General features: G+C 43.8%; 8 protein-coding genes across 8 annotated transcripts; 3 read left to right on the forward strand and 5 right to left on the reverse strand.

The window, feature by feature from the left end:
- Positions 1–123: 123 nt before the first annotated feature.
- Positions 124–3,298, reverse strand: L199_001646 (uncharacterized protein; the record flags this gene model as incomplete). Its single annotated transcript, XM_064887399.1, has 9 exons — positions 124–434; positions 497–1,623; positions 1,698–1,850; positions 1,910–2,212; positions 2,282–2,421; positions 2,481–2,542; positions 2,610–2,727; positions 2,794–2,858; positions 2,998–3,298. The coding sequence occupies 9 exons, from the start codon at positions 3,296–3,298 to the stop codon at positions 124–126; spliced, it is 2,580 nt and encodes an 859-aa protein (XP_064743471.1).
- A 1,881-nt stretch (positions 3,299–5,179) lies between these two features.
- Positions 5,180–6,232, forward strand: L199_001647 (uncharacterized protein; the record flags this gene model as incomplete). Its single annotated transcript, XM_064887400.1, has 6 exons — positions 5,180–5,198; positions 5,270–5,380; positions 5,446–5,686; positions 5,747–5,889; positions 5,954–6,047; positions 6,118–6,232. 6 exons carry the CDS (start codon positions 5,180–5,182, stop codon positions 6,230–6,232), a joined length of 723 nt encoding a protein of 240 aa, XP_064743472.1.
- Positions 6,233–6,379: 147 nt separating this feature from the next.
- On the reverse strand, positions 6,380–7,164 carry L199_001648 (uncharacterized protein; the record flags this gene model as incomplete). Its single annotated transcript, XM_064887401.1, has 2 exons — positions 6,380–7,005; positions 7,116–7,164. The coding sequence occupies 2 exons, from the start codon at positions 7,162–7,164 to the stop codon at positions 6,380–6,382; spliced, it is 675 nt and encodes a 224-aa protein (XP_064743473.1).
- Positions 7,165–7,734: 570 nt separating this feature from the next.
- Positions 7,735–14,452, reverse strand: L199_001649 (uncharacterized protein; the record flags this gene model as incomplete). The annotated part of the gene is made up of 27 exons (XM_064887402.1): positions 7,735–8,467; positions 8,544–8,686; positions 8,785–8,929; positions 9,001–9,107; positions 9,181–9,361; positions 9,443–9,531; positions 9,595–9,673; positions 9,750–9,988; positions 10,036–10,087; positions 10,149–10,253; positions 10,315–10,430; positions 10,495–10,626; positions 10,705–10,884; positions 10,954–11,074; positions 11,137–11,279; positions 11,347–11,469; positions 11,544–11,683; positions 11,740–11,827; positions 11,902–11,984; positions 12,058–12,178; positions 12,265–12,431; positions 12,509–12,801; positions 12,879–13,010; positions 13,167–13,887; positions 14,001–14,127; positions 14,213–14,281; positions 14,357–14,452. The coding sequence occupies 27 exons, from the start codon at positions 14,450–14,452 to the stop codon at positions 7,735–7,737; spliced, it is 4,725 nt and encodes a 1,574-aa protein (XP_064743474.1).
- An 823-nt stretch (positions 14,453–15,275) lies between these two features.
- L199_001650 (uncharacterized protein) lies at positions 15,276–17,367 on the reverse strand (the record flags this gene model as incomplete). Its single annotated transcript, XM_064887403.1, has 7 exons — positions 15,276–15,508; positions 15,590–16,217; positions 16,289–16,524; positions 16,582–16,724; positions 16,794–16,955; positions 17,050–17,160; positions 17,216–17,367. The coding sequence occupies 7 exons, from the start codon at positions 17,365–17,367 to the stop codon at positions 15,276–15,278; spliced, it is 1,665 nt and encodes a 554-aa protein (XP_064743475.1).
- A 4,891-nt stretch (positions 17,368–22,258) lies between these two features.
- On the forward strand, positions 22,259–24,015 carry L199_001651 (uncharacterized protein; the record flags this gene model as incomplete). The annotated part of the gene is made up of 6 exons (XM_064887404.1): positions 22,259–22,355; positions 22,425–22,977; positions 23,042–23,323; positions 23,411–23,670; positions 23,734–23,799; positions 23,870–24,015. 6 exons carry the CDS (start codon positions 22,259–22,261, stop codon positions 24,013–24,015), a joined length of 1,404 nt encoding a protein of 467 aa, XP_064743476.1.
- A 326-nt stretch (positions 24,016–24,341) lies between these two features.
- On the reverse strand, positions 24,342–25,497 carry L199_001652 (uncharacterized protein; the record flags this gene model as incomplete). The annotated part of the gene is made up of 7 exons (XM_064887405.1): positions 24,342–24,539; positions 24,652–24,732; positions 24,847–24,992; positions 25,081–25,097; positions 25,172–25,282; positions 25,375–25,435; positions 25,494–25,497. 7 exons carry the CDS (start codon positions 25,495–25,497, stop codon positions 24,342–24,344), a joined length of 618 nt encoding a protein of 205 aa, XP_064743477.1.
- A 409-nt stretch (positions 25,498–25,906) lies between these two features.
- L199_001653 (uncharacterized protein) lies at positions 25,907–27,100 on the forward strand (the record flags this gene model as incomplete). The annotated part of the gene is made up of 3 exons (XM_064887406.1): positions 25,907–26,119; positions 26,210–26,840; positions 26,910–27,100. 3 exons carry the CDS (start codon positions 25,907–25,909, stop codon positions 27,098–27,100), a joined length of 1,035 nt encoding a protein of 344 aa, XP_064743478.1.
- Positions 27,101–27,251: the final 151 nt, after the last annotated feature.

Genomic DNA, 27,251 nt, shown 5'->3' on the forward strand with positions numbered 1-27,251 from the left:
AATGAATCATATCCATGCGAGAGAAAGAAAAGGCCAACATATTTAGCTGTATTCGTAAATTGTAAGATATCAATTATTGTCCATCGTTCATCATCTTATATGACCTCTCCTCGCAGTGAACATTTATCGCAAGTTAACAGGTTGGTAAGTCTGTTGAGTAGGCCAAGCAGCCGCAGCCCCCTGAGGCGCAGGATAATGATGTCCGTCATCCGAGTGGTCATCCCTATATGGAGTTGACGAGCCGCTCAAGCCATATCCAGAGTGAGACTGTGGTATTCTGGAGGCTAAATCGGCGGTGGCCATCGTATCGACTGAGTGAGTTCGAGAGTGGGCCGCGAAGGGAGCCGCGACAGAGGATGATCCGTGATTATCGAATGCTGCCATAGGGTAAGCTTGTGGCTGATGAGATGGAGTAGCGTATCCTTCTTTGTATGCTATCAAGTATAATATTGGTCAGCTAATTCTGCTTCATGTGTTACAGCAGCAAACTACTCACCACCTGCAGCTCCATCATCCCAACCACCTTGAACATTCCTCTGATCATACCAACCTTTCTCGTTCGCAGCCGCACCGGTCTTCTTCTTTCTCAAACAGAAGAATAAAATCAAAGCAGCAAGACCAACAGCAGCTCCGATACCTACACCGATACCAATACCGATCTTTGCACCGCTCGATAAGCTTGATGAGCTCGAGGCCGCATCAGCATTAGCATTGGTCACCGAGGTGTCGGTCGCTTTGCCAGCAGAGGCAGTGGAAGCTTCGTCTGAACCAGCCGCGGTCGAAGTAGTATTCTGCTGAACGACTTGTTTCCAGTGTTTCTTCTTTATGATATCTGAAGCTTTTTCAGCGATACCATATGTGACGGCCATGGTGTGCGCAGAGATATGTAAAGGCGCAATGGAAGTATCGATCACTCGTAAATTGCCAGTACCGTAAACTGTCAAAGTGGTATCTACTACACCACCTGAATCTTTAGGTAACATCGAACAAGTTCCCATTGGGTGGTATTCGGTACCGCAGTTGGTCTTGGTGTAGTTGTTCAGAGCGTCTCCAGTAACAGTAGGACCAGGGTATACTTCGGTGATCATGACATCGCTAAGGGGTGAAGCGGCTGCGAGTTTTCTGGCAAAAGCAGATCCATAAGACATGATATCGATATCATATCCTACACCAAAGTAGTCCGGGTTGATATCAGGTTGAGTGAAAGGATCAGTGGATGAGATCAAGATCTTTCCTCTAGACCATGGATGTTGAAGTGCGACCTGAATGCCCATTTCATTTCCGCCTTTACCAAGCATAGTAAGGATAATCTCCAATTGACCGACATCGGAAGTGAACCATTGTTGCATGATATTGTATTGCGCCTGCAATCCGGTGACCACTGTGTCGGGGAGATCGAGCCATGATTTGACGTTAGCAATAGTGGTGTTCATTTGATCGGCGATGTTGGTAGCGTAAGAGGTAGCTTCGTCTTCCGAGTCCATAATGTCATTCATGGAAGGATAACCCACAGCCTCGTTGACATACGTCCAAAGACCAGTTTTGTAGTTATCGTATTCGGTTTGAGCTGAAGCCTTGAGGTCGGCAGAGGTACTCAGGTTGTTCCAAGTGAAAGTTCCTTGTCTATATCATCAGGCAAAATTAGTAATTCTCAGCATAAAATCCTCTAAGCGTTCATAAGCGTTTATTTGACTTACGGTGTAGACCAGTACATGGAGTACGAAACATGATCTTGCAAGTTGAAACCGACGGGGAGATCCAGCTTAGTATCGATGTTGAGACCGTCAAGGGTCTCCGCCGGTCCGATACCAGACAATTGAAGGATCTGAGGACTTCCAATAGTACCACCGCTATACCAAAAGAAATGAGCGTACGCAAAGAAGAACGAATGCAAAGAGAGCAAACTTACGCAAGTAAAACCTCCTTGTTGGCTTGGACTGAATAGCTCTGCGCACCTTTGCTAGCTTGGAAGGTCACACCACTCGCAATGATATTTCCATTTGCATCTTTCGTGCCATTGAAGATGACTTCAGTCACCTGTTGACCAGTCAAGATGACCAAGTTGGACCTGGGTGGAAGGGGATCGATATAACCAGCTTTGGAATCTGATCGAGTTTGATTCTTAACGTTGATGGTGGAAGTGGACAACCATGCTCCTCTTGAGACACCAGCTGCGTTATCGATGGATTGGAATCCCAAGGTGATCCATGCACTAACCGGTCATAATCCTGTCAGTATTCACCCATCGACGGTTGCATAAATAGGTAAAAGCGAGACTCACGGGATCCACTTGGCCACTTCGTCGAATATATACTGTGTGTGACCAACTTGAATGGGACCACCGGAACCATGCAAAGAAGGATCGGAAGTCATCGAGAATTTGCTTTTGACATCGGCAGTGGGAGCAGTGTAGTTTTCGGACTACAATGAACCGTCAATTAGATCTTTATTCATTGACCTTGTAGGATTATCATACTAACCTTTTTGATATATCTGTTGATCTCATCCCAATCCCAGGTCTCGTCAGTGTTAGGGTTAAGAGCTGATCAATAGTTTTACAGTCAGTCTCGATACTTGGTTGCACGTGAGAGTGATGAGAATATACTCACTCGCCCAAGCATCAAACTCGGGTTCACTTGGTCTACCCCAGAACATTCCGTTGATAGCACCCGACCCACCCAAACCTTTTCCTCTTGGCCAGTATTTTGTAGCACCCCCAGAATCGGTCTACAGTAGGTTCAATCTCCAATCAATATATGCTATCGTTCATAGCACATGTAGAAACTGGCTCACTTGTGCAACAGTGTTATAAGCCCAATCGTACGCTGAACCGGTCAACGAGTTCAGATACGAATAACCTACAAGGACGATGTGCACAATCTGTCAGCCTGTGATCCTTGGTGCAAGAATCGGATATTCCAAGCAATTTTGGATGCCAAGAGAAATCTCTTTCCTTGAACGTAACAAAGACAAAGAGAAAGCAACAGTAAAACATACCTGGAGTATCAATCTTCGCTTCTACATCTGAACCATCCCCACCAGCTTCTATACACAGTACCGTGACATTTGACCATTCGCTCAATCTGGCAGCTAACGTCAAACCCGCTACACCACCACCCGCAATCACGAAATCATACGCATTGCCATCTACTTTTGAGGCGTCTGAGATGATTTCTCTTTTGAAATTACTCCTGTGGGGGTTGTTTATATTATGAGGGTGTAATTCCCTCTTGGATGGGTCGAAGGCGACCGCCGTCGATGATAATATCGATATTATCAATGAAGTAGAAAAGATCATTTTGAGACAGAGATGGAAGAAGCGCGTAGCTAGGTGCCACTGTCAGATGGGAGTCGTAAGGTCGTTTGAGTAGTTCGTGTCTTCGTGAGTTTATTATCTGACGTATATAATTATTACTGTTTAGCTTTCTATGAAATGTCTTCTGCTTATTGAATGTATATAAGTGGATTTATCATTGGAAATGATGTATTGGGTGAGGATAAACTCGAAAAGGAAAACGTTGCTCACCTATATATAAATATATATATATATCAAAAGAGAGATCTGCTTGATCGTTAAGTCCGCAAATGAGAGATGCGAAAGTGTGGGGTATACGGAGAGAAGAGCAGAAAAAGAGAGTAGATGCTGTGTTATGGGTGACTGATCTTGTCCAAATTGATCCAATGATAGACAGAGGAGATGAGAGATGAGGGATGATTTGGTGGTGGTGGTGGTTGTTATTGTCTTGGCCGTATCACGTCAATGTCGGATCGGGACGGGACGCGAGAGAGGAAGAGCAAGGAAAACACGGATCAATGTGAAACGTTATTATTTATTCTCTTGTTGGTCTCGTTCCTTTGATACACTCGGACTACCCACAGCTCTGCCTGTTCACAATCTTATGATGATGGTTGTCAATTGTCAATTGAGAAGAAAAGAGAAATATATATGTACAAAGCATGCAATGCAGCCTGTGGGTAGGCTGATAGATTGAACCTCGAGCTTTATTGGCGCTTCCACTGATTTTTCCTTGGAATTTTTCGCTGTCTACCGGCTGCTGTTCCTGTTTATCCAACCTCGGAGAAGGAACCTGACTTGACTCGGTTCCTACAGTCCGGTATAGTGCTGTTTCTGACGTGATGTGGTATGCATGAACACAAAAGCTGTGCTTCACCTAGGAAAAATCCTTGACCGTATCCGATATCCCTTATCGACCGCAAGCCGCTGATGTCCTTTATCCTTTGTTGACAAAATTAATCAATCTTTCTCTTTCCCTCCTCCTCGCGGTGCAACTGTTAAACTCCGATATTTGTGTCTTTCACCCAAATCACACGTTTTAGCTCAATTTACTCCTTGTTGCGTGTCTGCCAAGCAAAATCAAATTCCCATACTTCAGACACGGGAGAGAACCAGAGGCAATACTACTGTCAAGTGTTGTTTATGTCGTTGTTACCCTGGATTCATTCAGGAGAGACAGGCGGGCTTAGCCGAGTGACGAAACTCGACAGAGAACACATGCCAGTTCTAATCACTCGTGTGCACAGGAGGTGATGGAGAACAGGTCATGCTCCCGCTGGAGCCTAATCTCGCACTTGCTCACCGCATACAATGGGACTATCAGTGAAACTTATTTGCCCGCATAGCAATATAATGTATGTGCGGTGAAATGATCATTACGGCCGTCAAGGTTGAGCAACCGAACGGGTTAATGTTAATTTCGGTTCGGATTTGTTTGGTTTCCCTTTGACGTACGTGATTGACTTTGTAAGAATCATGCCTACAAATAAACCACTCGTCTTCATACACATCATCATGCCTGACCAAGCCGTGACTGAATACTGATCAATCAGCAGACATCTTGTCAACCACCGTCCTTGATGCAGGAGTCTGGTCGACGATGGTATCGGACCCCATTGGAACAAGGGGTGTTACGGTTTATCAATCTCGTCTGAATGAAAGGACGTCTACGTTCCCTTTAGTCTTAGCCTCCATGGACCCAAAAAGGACTATCGCTGGTGATGTATCACTTTACTCTGGAGGAGTGAAGTGAATCCCACAAAGAGGTTCAATGGAGCAGACCAGTATAATTGTCAACGAGTTCCCACTTGTATCACTGACGTTATACTTACGCTCAAACTGATTGATACTGTCTATAACGGAGTTGACCTGCACTATCGAACGATGTTAACAATCAATCGCGGTAAGTACTCATTCATCATTTCACGATCGCATTTGGATCTGTCCTCTAACCCAGATTCTTATACGTTGTAGCACTTGTACTCCTGGCCCTCGCGCAATCTGCTCTGGCAGTAGTGATAGCTCGAGACGATGGCGTCCAGCTACAACCTCCGGGAGGAGCCAACTACAAAGATATCAATGATGGTGGGTCGATTCACACCAGTCATTTGAAATGACCATGAGCTGACCTAAGATGCCTTGGGGGAAAGGTTCTAAAATCGGTGATGATATGGCTATCAAAATAGCCATAGCGGCAGTTGTTCACAACCCACCTTTTCATTGGGTCGAAGATCATATCCTAGATCTAGATAACGGTATCAACGAGGTAGGAGTTAAGACGACCAAAGCTAGTTTCTTGCTTCATCCAAGTGAAGATGAAAGAAAGACCTATCAATATGGTGTTGATGATATGAAAGAGAAATTTGATGAAGGCGGATTACAGACTAATTGGTAAGTTGTCTATCATTCACACCGTACCATAAGATGCTGATATGGAGTATGGGGGAACAGGTGGTGGCAGGGATTGGATGCTGCTCTGAATGAATTATTAGATGAGAACAATGAAGATAAGAATGATATAGAGAAAAGTATGAGATACCTTACTGGACAACCGACCGAAAAGCTAGATAATTTACCTTCGGACGACGATTATGGTGAGATGATTTCCATTCCACCTCCCTTAACTTCGTAGATGATTGATTGTATATGACCTCGCAGTTCAGAGTGTTAAGAAGGATAACGCAGTATTACTCAACGGGTCGAGAAAGAAAGTTGTATTGGAAGTGAAAGGAGAAGATACTGACGATGCAAAGTAAGTCAACAGAATCAATCGTTGAGATCCAGTAGACTGATATGAAATATGTTTCACTTTCACCCAATAGGATAACGAGTGTAGAGATGTCAGGTGCTAAATTGGTACAAGCCGAGGAGACTGCGAAGGATCTGAGGAAAATGGGATTTGATACCATCATCTATCTCAAACCGCTGGAGCCTTAGCCATATAGCGTCATATCCTCTTATCATCACCATGCCTTATACTGTATGTTGACAAGGTGATCTACAGTATGATAATTTGTCTCGTAAATCGATGTGGGTATCTCCCAAAGCTTCCATTTATTCCCCTCAAATCTGCGATTTCGAGTTTTATCGGGTAACGTTCATCATGTTATACCAGAATTCTTGCTGCTCTTCTGATAGTGGCAGCGATGCGTCAGACCAGTCGTAGTCTCCAACGGTATTGAACGAGGGGTCGCTAGTAGGCCATTGACCAGCTTGTCCTTGTACACCTCGATCAGACCCGACAGCCGAAGGGTAATTTACATCTATCGGATGTTGATAATAATGCGCTGGCAGTCCAGATGTGCTAACTCGATCGAAATGAGTATGCGGAAGGGTCTGCTGGGAATCTAAATCAAAACTAGCCTGTAAAAGTTCTCGTTGAATCTCTTGATCAAACACATCCGGCAGGTCATGGTCGTTGTGAACCACTACCCCAGTGGGACCTTCCTGTTGCAGCTCATCGTCCGCTTCAGGACAGGTAGAAGAAGCAGGAGCAAGAGCAACAGCAGAGGAAGAGAAAGGGAGTAATCGGTATCTATCCGGAAGTCGAGAGGCCGAATCAAGGTATAGGAAAGTATGCCACCAGGATTTCGAACCTTGTCTCGCTGGTTTCGGATCTTGCCCTTTCCAATCAAGATAGTTATCTACAAATCTGATAGTGGATGGCCACTGATCTTTGGGCAAATCTTTATACGTCTCGTAATAATGTTCTACATGTTTTGCAGTGTTCCACTTGAAAAAACAAAAGACTCTACTGATTAACCATCACCAAACGTGAATGATGACGTTATAGCACTCACACATTGCGAGCATAACTCACGGCCCACAGTCCTCTGAGGATTACAGTATTGTATATCAGATTCTGACATGCGAAATGAGTTTCACCTTCATTTCGAGTACATGAAGGGACTCCATTATTTGTTTTTCCACAAAATCTAGCACCGCTATGGCTGTTGTTAGCTTTGAGGGTACAAGCGCATTTGGGGAGAATCGCGTATATGGTATGGTGATGGTAATCGGTTCCTTGAGAGCTCATTGAAATCAGTGCAACCTAAATTATATGATATATGAATATTGATAAGACCAAGTTGCGCAAAATTTGAGAGTATCGTTATTTGAGGACGAGTTCTGCATACTTGTTCACAGTTTTATACAGTACTGTCCTTGACGATAGTCATCGGAGAAGGAAAGAGCGGCACTTTTCTCAACTTATCATCTAATGTCAGTTCAAAGGATCTGTATTTCGCACTTCAACGTCAGATCACTGCATCAGACAAGCTACACTACCTTTCTTCGACAGAACAAAGTAAGCTGATACACTCGTTCTTCCGGTAATCCCTACTGAGTTCAATAGTACATCATCATTCGACATACGATTACTGTATATATGTTATACAACTATTCCATCACATCCACATACACCTCCACCTCCACAAGCATCACTGATCGTCGATCGGAGGAGCCAAACTGGGTATTCCAAATCCTCTAACCTGTGAGATCGGTCTCTGTCTTTCCTTCTCTTCAACATCCAATTCAGAAGTATGACTCGCGCTGAGACTGACACTTCTTTGACTTATGCTTGAGTTCGTATTCTGTCTGATCATCTCCTGAGGCCTACCAACAATGTCGGTGTCCATATCCTTTCCCTCCGCCTTTCGAGATATGATGTCTTCAAATTCGTATTTACCATTTTTGGCAGTTGCAGTAGTAGGTGTCGAAGTATCTTTTTCTTCGTATATCGTCCCACTTCCATTCCCATTACTATGGTTGCTAGATCCACTAAAAGTTTTACCTCTTCCTCTATTTTGCATTTGAATCCCTTCGTTTGACTTAGGTTTAGGTATCAAACCTAAAGGTCCAGGAGATGATCTAGATCTACTTCGTCTTTCGATATCACCCGTTGGGGAACCTCCATCGACACTGCTTGTGGTCCTGTTATGCCTGGCAAATAGATCTTGATCTTTATCGACATTGAGGGAATCATGCCTGATTCGCCAAGACATACTTTCAACACCCACCAACTGAGTGAGAATCTCAGGATCCAATTTCACTTCGAACAGGTCCAAAATGAATCGTCGGACAGGCGCTTGATAATGATTTGTAGACACTGATCGAAGGGCTCGATGAAATAGCGTGATTGACGAGAAATATCGAGGATGTCGATTCCGAATTCTACGGTGGGTAATGCCAACACGTCGCGTCAGATTCTGAACCGTGCATCAGATGCAGAGGAAGGGTTATGGCTTACTTCTTTAGGTTATTCATTGCTCCCGCTGCTAATACGTAGTTAGACAAGTTGGCAATGGAAGTCATGATCTCCGCTTCTAATCCTGTCAATTTAGGTAGAGATGGATAGGAAGATTCGTGATCGGGTCTTTGCCAAACATCGATCTAGAGCATCAAGACGACCAAGTGTTAACTCTGATTCATGATTGCATCAAAGTAAGATGCTTGAATACTTAGGGTGTTCAAAAAAGTATAAAACTTACATGAACGAATCGAGAAATGTCATTAGGCAAGCATAACCCAGTAGTATGCCCTAAAGGTGTTCTAGTGGATATCCAACCAAATTCTTCTAGTATTTCAGCTCCCATCCTTGATATCGATATTAAGCCAATGACGAAGAAACATGTTCTACCCGTGACATATATGTATATCAGCTATCTCTCAACGGTATGATTGTGGACGATAGCCGATAGACTAACCCTCTTATGGTCAGTATGGGTGATTGCTCAGCGATTTCAACGATATCTTCGATTATCTCCTCATCCTCCAAAAAAGGTAGACCACCTTCTGTAGATCCGATATTGCCCTGCATGAGTACAACCAAGGTAAGATACACAATGGCAACAAACGAAGGATGATTGAATGGAGTGGTAACATACCAAAGCCCATAGGACGCTTTTGAGATTCGTCAAAACACCTTGATCACTAGCTTCCATACCATGTAGTCTCACTATCTCGGCAAATTCAGCTACGATCCCCTTCTCCTTGATCAATCGACAACCTTCGGGCGTCTTGGTCAATTCGCCCAGGAAGTGTGTCGGTGCAGGTCCATCATATATCCTGTTGACAGTCCGCCCCAGCGGTCAGCTTACAGTCCCAATAGGAGATGTAACAGGTATCTGGATTACGAAGAAAGCTCACCAGTAATCTTCGACGGTGTCAGTCGACCAAGGTCGTATAGTTTTAGATACGAAAGTCTCTGCTTCGATCACATATAACAGATTACGTTCCTATACGATGGACAATATTCAGTATAACGGTCCGTGACTTAGACCACATGAAACTTAACTCACCACAAGCCAGCTTTCAAGTTCCCGCTCGATGTATTGAGCCTGATGGAGATATCGAAATCCTACACTGGTCGACACGAATCTGTTTTTGGTCAAGTGCCATCGAAGCTGTCAGTATCAACCTATAGGACGGCTGTGAGAAGACAAAAGTAGCTCACCTCATGAATAGAGGATGTCCAACATCACCTAGATGTTCCAACGTCGGTCGAAGCTGAACTACCTTTTCGAGGTTATTTGAATCCGTACATGCCTCTTCTAAGTACATGACAGCGACATCGCAGACTTCCATAGACGTATCGTATAGTTGAGTTATCATAAGTTGTAAACCCCAGTCTAGCAAGTTCGGTTGTTCTTGTATCAAACGACCTAGATGGTGTGTAGCGAAAAGACGCGTTTCCTATTGCACGTACAATTCAGAACCTGCCCTTTACAACGATGACGTACCATATAGCTCGATGTCAATGCTTTGGAAAGGACAATCCGAGGATGTGCATCACTGAAGAGATTGTAAGCTTGTTCACATCATGACGGTAGAACTGTATCAGTGGCAAGCTCACAGAGTATAATCAAAGCATTCAATGATGATCCGGATGATATCATCTCTGCTCCTCTGTTCACTGAGATGATAGAAGCACGTGAAGAACTTGAACTTTTCTAGTAACCTAAATTCAGACAGTAGATGAGCAAAATGAATGAATGCACGTGAAAGAGGGACTAACTCACTTCATTCCTTCACGATGTCTACTAAGCGTACCAATCATCTCAAAATAACCATAAGTAAGAGTATTCTCTAAGCGATCTCTAGCAAATATTGGTTGTGCAGTTGGCTGTCCGACGTACTGCAAGTGGAAATCTTCGAAATCAGCTTTCTTCGTTCGGTACCTGATGAATGCGAAAACTCGCCTGATCGAGCTCATTGAAACAATCCAACATCTGTTTGAGCAATTTGTCCTCAGTGATGTATTTGATACCTTCAGGGCTACTGAGCATGGTCGATATGAGTGAGCAACCGAGTTTCACCCATTTATGATTTGGCTGCGCAAGTCCATTTGAATCATTAGCATCAGTTCTTCTCCTTGTCGACGATGATTATGGATGCGGAAGCTAACCCACCCTAGTCCGCTTGATATCGGCAAACCTATAATTATAAGGATGGAAGAAAGAGAACAGCCTTCTAACAAATTTGGTAGCTTTGATAGCTTCATCTAGTCGTTTCGGATTCAGTAGAGGCCCTTCAATGAGATCAACGATTATCTCGTAGTTCCACTTAGTATGATCGCGATGAAGCAACAGCTAGTACAATGAAGTCAGCTCTATCGTTCCGGAATGATTTGCATCATTAGGAAGGCAGACTTGACTCACTCCTGAGTCAACGATCATCTGCTGGAACTGTTTATCCTCGACCTGTAATCCCAATCGTAATTTCACTGATTGCACCTGTCTTTGACCTCTTTCCAGTGGATCCTGTTGAGATGCGAGTGCACTGCGGAGAAACACAGTCAGACCAGATGCACAGAGTACAATAGGTATCCGATTAGTACGCACCTGGTTTTGTCTCTGGCGGCTTTCTTCCCAGCTTTACTCTGATTCCTATTCAAACTATCGATAGATGACAGAGCTGAGAGCGCCGCCATCCTCTCTCCAGGATTCTTGAAATCGGTAGCTTCAGAGAAGAGTTGGGGTAGAGACTGACGAAGATGGCGTGAACGTCAGCTTCGGCAAGTGATGGTCAGAATGTATCATGCAGATACGCACCTGCAGTTGAGCAGCAAACCTCAATGGTAAAACACTATTTGCCATCTGCAATATTTCACCCAAGAGTAAAGTCGCTTTCCGATTCAAGGGACCACTATCTTCCTCAATGACAGCGATCAGAGCCTGGGAACGCACAATCAAACGCTATCAGCATAAATCCAATGTAGGAAATTCTCTATAATTCGCGCATTACGCACCTCTAGCAGTCCAGCTTCCAGGAACACAGTCAATAGCAAAGCAACAAAGTGGTCTACCAAAGTTAACCCTTGAGCGTCTTCCTCTTCGATACTGTCATCCACCAGTTGCTGAGTTGCAGCTTCCTGAGTTCGAGTGTATACTACAGCTTATTCATCAGCTGATGGTGATCATAATGTAAGAACAGACGACTCTTACCAGTCAGTCTTTTACCATCTAGAAATGCATTAGTCCATGTAGGAGATTTGATTCGTAGCGAAACAAATAGCAGATCCATTAAGGCGTTCTATATTCAGCATACGTGGTCAGTTTCTAGTATCTCAACACAATTGCGAGTGAGAGGATCACGGAATGACTCACCCTCATATCCGCATTGGGTACATGCAATGAACTAATCAAACTCTTGACAGCTCTGTAATCGTCCATACACATATACAGTACTCCTAACCCAAGTTGAGGTGATTATATCAATGCATCTTCCATATGTGAGCAAGAGAATATACCAATGAGACTCACCAGACCAAGAGGCAAGTAACATCCCTATATTCCTCACTGTATTCTGCAGGTTCTCAAGATGTCTAGCATGTTGTCGAGTAGGTATTTTCCCGTATGCTTCAGTCAGACCAACAAGTACAGCCTATGGAATATAACAGTCTCCATCAGCATAGAACTCAAGGCAGGAGGCGGTCGTGAGACCCTTCGAAAGGATCACCGCCGACTCACTTCGAGATCACCACCAGGTAAGAGCAGTTCTCTAGTGCTCGGCTGATTTACCAGGTACAGTAGTAAACCCGTTATCGCTGGACCCAATTCCGAAGGTCCATCTTTGAAGGCCAATAAGACCGTTCTGAACGCATTGGAATGAACAAGACAACGTATATCCAGGACACCTATGGGCCATAGGCAACCGAGTATCAGTGCGAGTCCCCGATTGTCACACATGGAAAAGGGGGAAAAAGAGACAAACCAATTTCGACCAGCGTTTCCATACAGACTGTCCTCATCGCATCGTCCGGATTCTCAGCGGCGCTCACGATGGCTCTCACCAGCCCGTCAGTGAGTGGTACTCTTTCGTCTAGCAACTTCTGTATCGGAGCTCCAAATTCAGATTGGCGGGAATGCGACCGCGTCCTACTTTTGGATGTTAAGGGTGAAGAAGCTGGACGAGAAGGTGGTAGTGGAGGGAGGACGATAACTGCCCGGAGTAGTCGCAGAGCCTGTTCCCTTTCGTGGACAGCTTTGGAGTCGCGGGTGAATGTGCTAAGCAGAGGAAAGGATATCTTTAGTACTCATGTATAGGGTGTACATTGTGAAAGTGAGCCGATGAGACCACAAACCGTATCATCAACCATTCCATACCACTTGCTATCATCTTTCCCCAAGCCTGCCTTGTGAGTAGGAATCTCAACAACCTATACCCCGCAGCTCTCTGACGTGGAGTGGCTACATCACCCAGAAAGGGGATCACACTATGCGTAGGAGTCAAGAGATCAGCCTGATTTCCCATTGATCTGAGTGACGATATGATGAGTCTAAAATCGACCCCGACAGAGGGAAAAAGGAAGGTAGGAGAAGGAGAGTTCAAGAGAATAGTAAGGTCATGAGATGAGTCAAAGTGCACTTACGACTGTATAACCTCATCCATATCGATTACCATTCTCAACCCCTCATTCACCTTGATCATCTCACTCAAGTAAATCATCACATCATACGGTTCATCATCAACCTCATTCCTCCTTGACTCCTGCACTGCTGCTCTTACCTTCCCTTTCCCCTTCCCCTTCCCTCCACCTAGTTCTCTCAATCGCTTGATGGATCTTCGAGAATTATCCAACAAAATTCCGAAACTCTCATCTACACCATTCCCATCTCCTCCTCCACCATCAAGATTCATGCGTTGATCATGTACATGTTCATGGATACTTGAGTTGGATGATTGCGATCTCCAAGATGTCCCAATTCCTTCATCTGCTATATCGTACGAACCCGAACTATACTTATGGTTGAAAGCGTCTTCACCAGCAGATTTCGATCTTGGTCTTCTGCCAGTAGATGGTGTCCCTTTACTTTGTGAATACTGAGGATATTCAAAGAATTCTTTATCTCTTTCTAATTTCTCGGGAGTCAAATTTGAATAAAACCTCGATGGTTTTGGTCTGACTGATCCACTGCCGCTTCCACTCCCGCTTGGACCTGTACTTCCCAACAACGATGATGAAAGTGAGGAAGAAAGTGAAGGTTGATATCCGCCTCCTCCTCCTCCTCCACCACCTATTCCCAAAGATGAATTTGAGGGATAACCATTGAGTCGGGGCTGCTGTCTTCTTCGGGTACGTTGAGGAGTGCCTACGTGCATTTCATCAATATTGGTATGATCCGATCAGAGGTGGTTCGTGTGATTCAAGACGAGTTTCTCAGATGTAATCAGAAGATATCTAAGTCAAGGACATATCACTCACCTCTCAATTTCTCCAACTTGTGTTCCAACGCCTTTATCCTCTCATTGGCAGCTTCCAACTGAGCCGTTATGTTCCCTTTCACTTTCTCCTGATCACCCCCATCTGCACCTCCCTTCTTCTCAATTACCTAGGGACGTAACATACAAACAAACCAGCAGACCAGATGAGTCTCTGCAACACCACATGTTACAAGTAAGGTAATGAACACTCACATCCAACATCTTCTCTGCACCATATTGTACTCTCTTCTCTATACCTAACTTGTTCTCTATACTTTCGATCTGACCGAGTCATATCATAACACATCAGCTGTCATGTCCATTGACACACTCGTAAGTGGTATAAATCGCACTTACGGATTCGTTCTCCTCATTCTCATCTGTATTGGGATTCCCATCAACGCTGGGTGTTGAAGGTGATGCTCTAGGGAACGTTAAGTTGACATTACTCATATTGAAAGTCGACTGGAGGAAATGATCATCGATATCGTCACTTCATGTGTTTTTTTCAGTCGAGCTCCAAGCATCTGAAAGACGCCTGAGATAGTTGTACAAGTATTTTGATGTTTTTGTCGATGTCGGAGGGATGAGAGAAGAGAGAAGACGGTCAAAGCGTTGATTGTGAATTTAGATTGGATGGTATCTACAGTCTTCCTCTTTATCCTCTTGTTTCCACTTCAATACTTCTTCAAAATATGATCGTTAGTCGTTACACGTGATCGGAGTGACCTGCACGTATCAAGAAAGGAATATGGAAGGTGTCCAAACTATGATGATCATGTTGCGAAGCTGCCGGTAGAAATCATCTTTTGTTGCGAACTGACACTCTGAACTATCGGTCACCGCTTAACGGCAAGGACCGAGGGCCAGTTGCACCTCCTCCTGCAGGACTGCATGCCTGCTACCTTTCACATCGCAGCGACGAATGACATGTAGTGATGCAGATACAGATACGATACAGAAGCAATATATGCATAGCGATAGCAATAGCATGATATTCCCAAGCCCAGATCAAGGAAAATAATAATAATAAGGAGAAAATAGTTATATATGTATTTATCAAAAAAATCTATACTCAGTGATTATATGTCTCTCCCCACTTCTCCTTCTCCTTCATTTCATGGTATTTATTCGTGATTTTATTCATCTACCTTCTACCTTCTACACAATCATACTCTGCATTATTTGACAAATTCAACCCCGCGCTTGTCTCCCTCTTCGATCCGAATTTGTATCACACGTAAAATCGTTGGCGATTTGTATTTTCTTATTTATGTTATACTCTATCCACTATTGGGTAACTGGAAGATCCAGGTAATTCACCACCACCCGAACTTCTCTTTTCTTTATCCTGTTCAGTCTCCCAGGCTTGTGAATCAGCCAAAGCGAAATCTTCATCCATCGATTCGACAGTTTTGTCGACTAATGTGGAAGTAGGAGGGAAGATGAAAGAGAGTAAGAGGTAGATCGATGCTCCCATAGCTGTAGAAGTGAGCCATGATGCTTTGTCTAAATATCAGATTCAAGGGGATCGTCAGAACCGATGCACAACTGTTGTGATATCTTATATATGGGATGAGGAAAACTTACAGAAGAACGAGTAATTGCCAATGTCAACTTTAGAATTGATGGCATTGACCAAACCAGGTAGATTGATTGGTACAGCAATGAGCAGAGTGACCAATGCTCTCCAATTAGTACCATATTGATATTTGTATATACCTTCATTTTGGTATAACATCGGTACGTGGAACTTGGTTTTTCGTACTATCCAGTAATCCGATATCATGATAGCTACGATAGGAGCCAAGACGATGATATATCCAGATAAGAATGTTGTCAATGCTTTGGCGGATTGTTGAATCTTCCAAGGACATGTTGCCCATCCACCAATGATGGCAGTGATGAATGCTCCTCGTTGGATGTTGAGCCATTTCGGAGCGATGAATGCAAAATCGTTAGAAGCGGCAATGGAATTGGTGGAAATGTTGGTACCGAGCGTAGCGAGTGCGAAAGCGAATGCAACGAAGAATGCACCAGCTCGGGAAGTCCACTGAGCGATGATCATTGTGGGATCCCAGTAGAGAGTACCGTAGATCGCTTGACCGGCTGAAGCAATCACGATACCAATAAAAGAGAAAGTGAAATATACGATGGGGATGAAGAGGAGTTGCCAATATGATGCGGATGTCTTGTTGGCGTATCGAGTAAGATCCGGCTGAGCGTGTCACTCTTTCATCAGTATACATGTCCTAAAATTAGTCCATACTAGGTGAAGACTAGGCTTACAATGTTGATGGCCAAGGTGGTTTTACCGGAGATAGCAACGTTGATACCCGCAACCCAAGCCCAAGACCTAGTGGATCCAGTCAAAGTACTATGCTTGGAGAAAACTGGACCAGATCCACCAGCTGTGTTAACTGCCCAACCGAGGGTGGCAAAGGCAGCAATGATGGCAACAATGGATTTGACAAAGAAGAGCCATCTCATCTTTCTGGGGTGGATCATGACAAGAGGGAATTGGACTAAAGATATGCAACGTCAGCGCAGTTTCCTTGTATCTATGTTACCTGTTTACTCACTGGTCCAGAAAACGAAGTAAGCGATCATCTTGTTACTGGTCACGCCCTGAGATGCAGGGATGGTGTTGGGGTAGGTTTTGAGCTGTGGCCAGATGGCTTCGAGGCAGATGAGAGTACATGAGGCACCGATGAAAGTGTTGATACTAGATAAACACAAGAAGGACAGATCAGCATGATCCAATTTTGAAACATCGATGATGACCTTGACCCACCCGAAGTAGATAAGTCCTAGAACCAGACGAGATACCACAGCAAAGTAAGAGAAATAGAAACCCAATGATGCTCTTGAAGCGATGGAGAATGGGATGTGATGTCTTGATCCGATTGTACCGTTCAATGCTACAGCAGCAGCGATGATGATGTTACCGATGGCACTGGACGATTGATGTTCTTGTCAGCCAGCCACTCGTCACCTTGTTATGCACAGACCCAGTGGAGCGAGTTGGGTTGTCAGGGTGAGACACTCACATAGCAGCAGAGGCCTCACGCCAACTGAGACCCATAGCAACGATGGATCCAGCTTGTTGCATAGTACCGACGTTGGCACCATCAGACAGCCATAAGAACAGGTAATGAATCCTATTCAAAATCTCTCGTCAGCTCATGGTTATCAAAATGAGGGGGTTTGACTTACGCTCTCCAATTTCTCTGATCGACTGGCACAACGTCTACATCCGCATTGGACCATCCATCTCGAGTAGCGTAAGAGGCAGGTGGGGTATCGAGGTACCAATAGTCCCTCGTGAACCATTTCTTAGGTTCGATGTTCTTCAGTGAACTGAACATCTTGTCTTTTATTGTTAAATGAGAGTGGTCGAAATTATCTAACTTGGGTGAGACTAGCAAGTATCTTTCGGCAGTCGTCTGGTTTTGATCGGTATCGTGTGTTGGATGAGGGAACATGAATCGAGAGTAAGAAGAACAAGAAGTGAAATGATGATGATATTAGCTACTATCTCGATGATGAAAGTAACGTTTGGTGTAGGGTTGCGAGTATAACACCAGGCACAACAAGAAATGGATAGACAAATCACTAGGGTATACGTCGAGAATGAAGCTAGAACAAGATGAAGGAGTAACAAAAAGAGGATACGAGCTAGTGAAGACTAGTGGGAGTGAGAGAATGAATTTAAAGGTGGGTGGAGTCGACCCAGAGAGAGGTGGATATCGATGGTGTTATATACGTTGTTTTCTCTCCTCCCAAACAAAGCAACATGGTTCGACTTGTCTCTCCACTGATGATTGATCATTGATGGATTGATGCGCCTTGGTCGTCAAGGTTTGGGATTTGATCATGGCAAATGATGATGAATGATGTGGTGTACTTCTCTGACATTCCTATTCCGCTCCCACGCACAGTGACGAGTCTCTCCACCTATCAAGCATCAAGCCATGCGTGATGTCTACACCGCGGGAGATACAAGCTAAGAAGCATACAGTACATGTACATGTACAGGATGGTTCTGGTCTTGTACCTGTACCTCGTTTGAGGGTCAAACTTCATCACCTCATCACCACCATCAGATATGTTGAAAACAGGGGACGAGGCGTTGAATCAAATTACAAGCAGAAAACGATCAAAGCGTCTCAGGCACCCTTATTCCCCCTCAAGGCCGAGAATACAGAGTATCAAAAAAGAGGGGATGATTATTCCAAAGGCAGGTAGGTGGGTGAACACGACGTTGAAAGGATAGAGATCATGATGGAAGTGGGGGATAAGACACTCACATAGTCCGTATCAGTACCTTCTGATCTAAACTCCACTACTTGTATATTCTTATGTCCTTCGATATGCGTGATCAGCCGATGAGACTGGTTAGGTTGGTTTGCTTTGATCGGTTTCAGTCGGGACTGTTCACTGACTGATGGTCGTCAAGGAGGGCGTAGTGATGTTGTCGTTTCGTGATCGATCTGTGAATTCTTGAAATCTCAAACTTCCGAATTGAAGTACTAATGATCTTCTTGGCGAGGGAGTCAAAACTCAGTGAGCAGTTATCGTTCGTTGGTCTTTTCCAGAGTGACAATTATGATATCTTGAGTATATTCTAAAATGCTGCGGTGATCTGGTATTTATGACAAGAGAACAACAAAAACAGAGTCACATCTGATTTGTCCGGATAGTATCTCTCTGACTGTTGCTTGATGATCGGTCGGCAGGTGTCTGTATTTTGAGTAGTACTGTACGATACTAAGTATTGGTAAGAATAGGGCAAGATTGAAGGGTTGAAGGGTTTATACACAAGTAGATGAATATGGCGTTTCTATCTACGCTAATATCACTTTGATCTCGTAGCGAGAATAGCAGGAATGCGAAGTACAAGTGTGTAGTAACCAGACAAAATTGATCGCAAAGAAAGAGTAGGAGGACACTAAGTGTCGGGTATGGATATATAAATCTGAATTAGAACAATAAGAAAACGCTACTACTCCCACGGGCAGTAGTGCAGTGGTACCTGAAAAACCTCTGAAATCCAATCGAGATAAGAGTTTTGACTTGTAAGACAGAAAGAAAAGTTAACGTTAAATTTACTTCCATACCGTAATCTCTCCTCACCCCCCCCCCCCCCTGGTTCGGGTTCTCTTTATCACGAAGAAAATCTATTCAGATATTCATGTCGAATATGTGAAAGCTTACTCGTGACTCATTCGGAGTCATCCAGGCTCTCATCTCCTTCCTCTTTGACTGATCAAGCCCAAAATTGTAGCAACTTCACGAGGTATGGAAGTATCTGTCACCTGCCGGAAAGAAAAAAAAAAGGGGGGCGAGAGAGTGAAAAATATGAAACGAAGCTAAAGATCAGCCCAACCCGGTACAAGACAAAAGTGCCCTGACCATTGAAAATGCAGTCAATCAGTCAGTCATCTCTACACTCATGGAATGCGATATCTTCTTGCATGACATACCGTGATCACGATCGTAAGCGCTTTTATGAAGATACACAGTATATGTATATAGATATACGTGGTAGGGCAAAAATGAAATCTCACTTGGAGAAGACAGCATAAAGTGAAGTATGGATGAAGGATTGTATTCATAAACGTACGTGTCAGCAGTCTCAATTGTCTTGTACCTGATTGGAAACAAGCTTCAAAGTTGCACATCGAGACAAGGAAGAGAAAAACGTACCTTCGTTCCTCCTAACTTTCTCCTCTCCCCCTCTTATTCGCTACCTTGTATATCCTCAATTCCATCATCTGGTGACCTGCTTCAATGTACTGTACATGGATATGTCCGTCCATACCCAAGACGACGGTACAGGCATGGCGTATACTTCCTCCCCCAATTTTTGGTCATCTACCGTAAGACCTATTAAGCTCGTGTTCCCGTCGCATATGCATCTTGACTCCGTCAACAGTAGCATCTGCTGTTACCAGTATTGGTACAGACGCACGCTTGCCAGGGTATATCAGAGCCAGACTGATCGAGACCCATGTAGTTGTGTACATCTTCCATGCAAAGTCTCAGTCCGATCGGGTGATTCTATTTCGGCAATTGCATCAATGCGAGTACAATACTCATGCAGTACAAATCCCGTTAAAAGCGGTAAGCTAAGAAATAACTGTGCTGCTCATACGAACCAATCGAATTTCAGGCGGTCCAAAGCACAGACTTCAGTTCAGGTTGGTTAGGGAAGGCAGAAAATGTGTTCTTTATACCTGTATGTACAGCGGCACGATCGGAGATGAAGCTACCAATCAAGCCGAGTAGAGTAACCCCGAAATACACTCTACAGTAGATGCTCTTCAACGCCTCAGGATCTTCATCATCGATTCAGGCACTCAGCCTCATTTCCTTCCCTCCACTTGTAAGCGATGAAATCAAATTAAATCTCAGCTCATGGTTCTCAGTTCACCGTAAAACTTTCGTCTTGCAGTCCTACAGACTCAATACGAACGCGTCATCCTTCTTGCTCTTGGAGCAGAGCTCACTCAGGCCAACAGCTAGATTCATAGCCTAAGGGACCGAGTTGAGATCCCGCTTGACTGAATCCGAAGCCTGTAAAATCTTGAATGTTCCCGATAGACCGAACAACTAAATATACCCGAACCAGCCATACATCAACACCTCAGAGGAACAAGTCTGGACTGCCCAACTCAAACTCACACGAAGACGAATACATACCTCACTGTGGTTTGTCTGGATAGATCGATACGGTGGCTTTCTTTGTCCGTCCCGCCGTACGCACTACGGCGGCTTATACGGTAAATTCGGACGAAAAGTTACCGGTAATCTTAGTCTAGTCCCAAGAGAAACCAGAATCAAAATCGAATATCCCCTCCAGTTCAATCCAACTGACAACATACATACAGTTTCTCGATTCCATTTTGGTGTGTATGCGGCAACGCGACTTGGATTGGATTGGATTGGGGAATTAATCCGACAGACATCCCATATATGATACAAATCGAGTAGGCACCAAAACGCCCTGACGCCAACAGAAGACAATTTACCCATTAATCTCACCCCACATGCCTTGGGAGTTAGCGCCATTCCAAACATCAAACAAACATCGACTATCGACTATCCATTGTCTCCACGTTCCACGTTTCTTGGTATAGTGGGCACCCTTTTCCCGAAACGCTAAAGCTTTGATCGCCCTTGACATCAAATTAACAATTAAATCCGAAATACTAAAGATCACCATAAAAGATCGAAGACCGAAAGTCCTATAATCAATTTCGATTTTGCAAAAAGTGTAAGACGAGTTGATCATCTTTCTTTCTCAACAATAGCCCATACGAGGATACATAGTTGGACAGACATCATACTGTAGACAGTTATCGATTGTTTAATTTTGAACTGCTCTGTCCTTCTCAAGGACATTTGCGAAACGAGGGATCGATCTCATCGCTTGTCGACAGTACTTGAGATCGACTTCAAGGTCTGCTCGCGGTCAACTCACACAAGCTCCATCTGCAAAAGGGAGGTGGACAATTATCAGCATCACCAACATCAACAAAACCATCCAAAGGAAGCCAAGATCATCAAAGTCGTGGTTAGTCGCTCGTTTGCGCCCTCGATCCATATTGCTTCCGGTACGACCATCATCAACACCATCACCATCAAATGAGAAGTGGTCATCTTCTCTACCACCAATACGCATAGGATTGTCAAATTTATCGAACATCACATTCTAGACGCTCGACTTTCGACATTGTTTTGTGTATACTCCGTCGGGCCGTTCCGACAATTTCGATTCAATTCAACAACATCCGATACTCCTATCATCCTCCCATCCTTTCGAATTCCAATTCAACACACAAACCGCACCACGCTGTCCAGTCTTTGTGATTGTGATCGTTCCATTATACTACATACCATTAAAGCAACTTCAACTTCCTACCACAAGCCGAGACACGTATTGGACATCCGACCCTTGTGATACTTCTTTTCATCCTATCTCCCGCCCTTGGCATCGCATCTCGACCTGTATCAGAGCAGAGCATAAACCATCGTACAAAGGATAATCAACCATCGATTTCAACGGATCTTCAACCAGAATTTGTGTATATAACAACAAGTCGAATACCTCGTCAGTAAGGCAATTCCCATTTTGGAGATAAAAGTCAATGCGATTCCAATCGAAGAATTCATCAGATTATGAATTCCGAATTTCTTCAACAACTATAAAGAATATATCGTACCAGTAACAGTTATATTCGATCTTACGATCACATGGACCCCACTCAAGCTGGACCTTCGAGTCCCAAACTCCAAAGTTCTTCAGAACCAGGTGCATCTACTCCTTCCCCACCTATATTCGCTTCTATAGGTAAGCCTTTCAATCTAATTCATTCGTACGTCAGATACTTGGACTGATTGTGAATGTTTAATTATCTAGGAACGGTTTTGATCGACGCCTTCGATTCGCCACCTCGCCCTATTCTAGATGTCGAACCTGCACCTGAAGCTTCAACCGATTCGTCCGCTCTTACGAAAGGAATAACAGGCTTACCTACACCGCCTACACCCAATACCGATACTCCATCTAGTTCTACGTCTACTATTCCTCAACCACAGACGAAATCCTTTTTTCGGCCCATCGCTGTCCCGAGCGTTTCGAACTTGGTCACTCCCAAGACCTCACCTGTACCTTCTGCTGGACCCTCCACACCGCAATTATCCCTCGATGATATCCCGATCCCAAATGCAGATGAGGTCTATGAGATGTTAGGTGGTGGAGGGCTTTATGCTCTTGTAGGTGCCAGATTATGGGTGACACCTGATAAATTACGTACTTTGGTGGATAGAGCGCCAGAAGAGGAGGAGTCGGATGTTCCAAAAGAAGCGGAGGATAAGCTTAATGCGTTGGGGGAAGATATATGGGTATGGAATAGGGGTAAAGGGACGAAGATGACTAGAGCGAGAATACGGTATGAAGGTGATGTTAGATTGTAAGTCTAAGCTCTGATACATAACGGGGGAAAGTGTATTTATTTGCTGATGGTGGCATGATAGCTTTCAACACGTTGTCAAAGCTCCTCATCGAACGATGAAGCAATTATTGGATTCTCCTCTTTGTGGAGCAGAATATCTGCATATAAGTCCACCTTGGTCACCTGAAGACGTCTTCGGATTACTGGACGAAATGAACTCTCTCAAGCAGAAAAAGTCAAATGGTAATTCGGATATCAACACTACTTGGGAACCGAAGATAGTATTTGAACCTACTCCACCATCATGTCATCCAGGACAAAAAGAATGGTTGGAAAAGATCGTACCGTTTATCGAAGTTTTATCGTAAGTCTAAGTCCCCCCACTTTAAACCTTGTATGACTATATTATGTAGAATTTCTAATGATTCATGATTATTGATCGTATTTGTAGACCTAATCACGAAGAGATTTTCTCCATACTTGGCATATCACCTATGAAGATCACCGATCCTCGACTCCTTACCACCGTAGAAGAAGTCATCAAGCATTTTATCTATACCATTGGAATAGGGAAGAATGGTAAGGGAATCATGATTGTAAGATGTGGTAAATTGGGTTCATGTGTGGGTACGAGAGACAAAGGGTTGAAATGGTGTCCTGCCTACTTCCAAGAGGGAGAGAGTAAATCGAAAGTCAAGGATGTAACTGGTGGTAAGTTTTGCCGCATTACCCCTGAAAATGATTCATTAGGCTGATGGTGAAGTGAGTCTTTAGCCGGGAACTCCTTCTTGGGCGGTTATTGTGCAGGATTGAGTTTGACGAATAATGATCCATATGAAGGTATGTCCCTTCTATTCCATATACGAAACGGTTGTGACAAAACCTGATCATATTTAACAAACAAATTTAGCATTACTCTACGGTACAGTATCCGCATCATTTGTCATTGAGCAATTCGGTCTTCCGACTCTCACTCGAAGTGATGGTGTGGAGAAGTGGAATGACGATAGTCCACAGAAACGATTAGAGATTTTACGAAGACGAGTAGATTCCTAAGGAAACAGTGATTTCCTTGTTGGACCACGGATTTCAGTATTGATGTGAGGGATGTTAGGATAGGTTGCAGTTACATTTACATTTACAATCGTGTTGGAGATGATCTCATTAAACATTTGTCATTAGTCGCATCAACTCATAGTATATACCTTGCATTATCTCATTTATGTCTGAATCGGAATAGGGATTATACGAACAAACAACCAACAATACATCAACTTGTCATGCATACATTGTTATATAGGGTATAGTCCTGGGTGCAGGGTATATCATGTTGTGTGCTCCGAGATGAGGAGGTATTATTTGGTTTGGTTAAACGCTGAGGCTTAGGAGACTGGTCCCACCTGTGATATGGCACCAACTTGATTCGTACTGGTTGTTGTAGATTGTATACCACTCCAATATAATCTACCCGCTACTTCATTGATCAACCATTTCATACCTTCTTCTAAACCTTTGCCCGTATATGCCGAACATGGATGGACGATCCATCGATGTGAGATTATCGATTTGAGGTCAAGTGCCTAGAGACAACCCATCAATTAGTATCATACTATAGATGTCGATCATCCATGAATGTGTGTTACATATAACAAACGAAAATGATTGCTTAAATCTGGGGAAAACTCAACACACATCTCGTATTTCTTCCAAGGTCATCGATCCTTGCAGATCCTGTTTATTCGCAAATACAAGTAATGTTGCACCTGCCAATCTCTAAGTAGTCACAACGATCATCACACATCAGCTTTATTCCTTCTATCCGACGATGTTTGTTTGTGTACCACCCAAAGAGTGATAAAGAGAGACTAAGCTAACTGTGAGACTTACTTCTTCTTTCAACAAACCTTTAAGTTCGCTCTGACAATCATCCATCCTCATCCTATCTGAGGAATCTACCACCCAAACTACCGCGTCTGTAGATTCAAAGTAATTTCTCCAATATGGTCGGAGAGTACGCTGTCCTCCTACGTCCCCTACGTTCATCATCGTACAATCTCAGCTCACCTATCTTCCGTCTAATTATTACATATTTGCTCGTAAGATAGGAAGACAGTTTCTTACAAATGTTCAATGTATATCTGCCCATCAATGGAGCACGAGCATCAGCATTCAGCATAATTACGAATATTAGAGTAGAAGAGTGATTACTCACCCATCCCTTATCAACGTCTTTATGTTAAATCCCAATGTAGGACTAATATCAGATATATTCTCATCATTCAATTTCTTCAATATCGTTGTCTTTCCTGCATTATCCAGTCCCCTACGAGCAAAAATATTTTCATCAGTTTGTACATGTTCCCTTTCGACATCGATACCAAATCAAAGTGGAGGTAGGGATGTAGACACACTCACAAGAAGAGGATTCTCATTTCCTTTGATTTCGCTTTATTCTTCCGTATTATCGTGAGTAGACCTATACAACGCACATTAGACCGTCAGTCAATGGAGAGTAAGATACGGTGCGGGCTTACCCATATTGATATGTTGCCTTGATGTATTGTTGAGGTAAATGGTAGTGAAGACTCAAGTGAAGATGAGGGTACGAAAGAATGGTTGAAAGAGGTCAGGTCAAGTGGAGGCTCGAGTGGCTCGAGTGATTGTGGTGTTCACCTTCAGTCCAACGGCTCTTTCATCGGATACATACAGTATTGGTAACTACCCTGCTGCCATACGTCACAAAGCCTCTCGGAAGGGTAAGAGAATTACTGATCAGGATTGGGTTACAAAGGAGAATGTGCATTGGATGGAAGACCTCATTGACACATCTTATACGACATCATCCACGAGCATCTACCCATGTATTGGATGACTGGGTGTACGAACATCAATGAGATGATATTCACCACACTGCTTACTACCTCTTCCTTCCACATTGAGACTGATCATGCCAAGCAAGAAGACACCGTCAAATTCCTCTACTCCCGCTCGTCGCAGGCAAATCTCTTGTACCAGTCCAAGAGAAGACCACAAAGATCCACAAGGTAACTTTGGAGAACGGAAATTACCAGATAACACCACAAGTGAACCAGTAAGTTGTCGTACGGACGTACATAAGACTTACGAGGTATCAGGAGGAAATACAACTTGTTCGAAATTTGTGAGCCCAATCCAAGCTCCAGTTCATATGTTCATACGCGCACGGACAATCGAAAGGGGCAAAGGCTGACGAAAAATTTGTTTGTGATAGAGCGAAAACTTGATTCATGCTTTAACATACACCACCGATGGCAAGACTGCCGACGATGATTATTTGAAGAGGATTATGGATGACTTTCAGGTTGTTTATCCTGGGACGTATGGGAATGGATCAAGGTGGATGCAGTATTATCGTGAGAATAGAGGAAGTTATATGGCCAGGATAAAGAAGTCACGAAAAGATGGTAGCCTGGGTACAGATACACAGATAGGGAGAGCTGATAGACGCATCGGGGATACCCATCCTGTTAGATCCACTCTGTTCTCGGATAATACAGCTGAACAGGACAGACCTGCCATCCTTTGGCCAAGGGACCTTCTCCCAGAAACACTACACCCCTCTGGCGACGAAGGGATCGATCCTATGTCGTATACTCATATGGCATTCACCCATATTGCCAATGGTCCCAATACTCAGAGCTTCACTCGGCCGGCCTTTCCTGGGTCAAATTCAGACCCGATTTTCTGCACTTCGCATAATGACATAGAACGCAATATCGTTTTCGAGAATCAAGGATATCAAGATCATGTGATCTTTTCGGAACAGATGATTTCTATTCTCCCCAGTCAGGATTATCTCCAGAATATGAACGGTCACCCAGCTCATCCCCTCTCTATGTATGGTCAGTCGTGTTCGTCAGGACAAAGCATCAATAACTGGAAAACAAATCCTGATCCATGTTCATCAGCAGATCCAATGCATCCTGGAGACACAGGCATGCCAATGATCATTGGAGATTCTGATGTCAATCAAACCTTGGCTAGTCATGGTAACATTGGGGTTTCAAGTCGGAATCCATATTCCCTGCCTACTACTTGGGATGGCCAATGCAGTCAGGTCTCAAGGGGTGGGGAGGGAAACAACCATATCTACCAGGGCTAAATTTGCAAGACAAGTCTCACAGTGGTACAACAAACAAACGCCGTGCATGTCAATTGTCCATGCATGTTACGATGTAGTGAATGATAACATCGGTGATGTCATTTGTCAGTAATGAACATTACACGCACAACAGGATCATAACAGATTATCG

Source organism: Kwoniella botswanensis, chromosome 1, assembly GCF_036426115.1.
Source record: "Kwoniella botswanensis chromosome 1, complete sequence".
Lineage (NCBI taxonomy): Eukaryota > Fungi > Basidiomycota > Tremellomycetes > Tremellales > Cryptococcaceae > Kwoniella > Kwoniella botswanensis.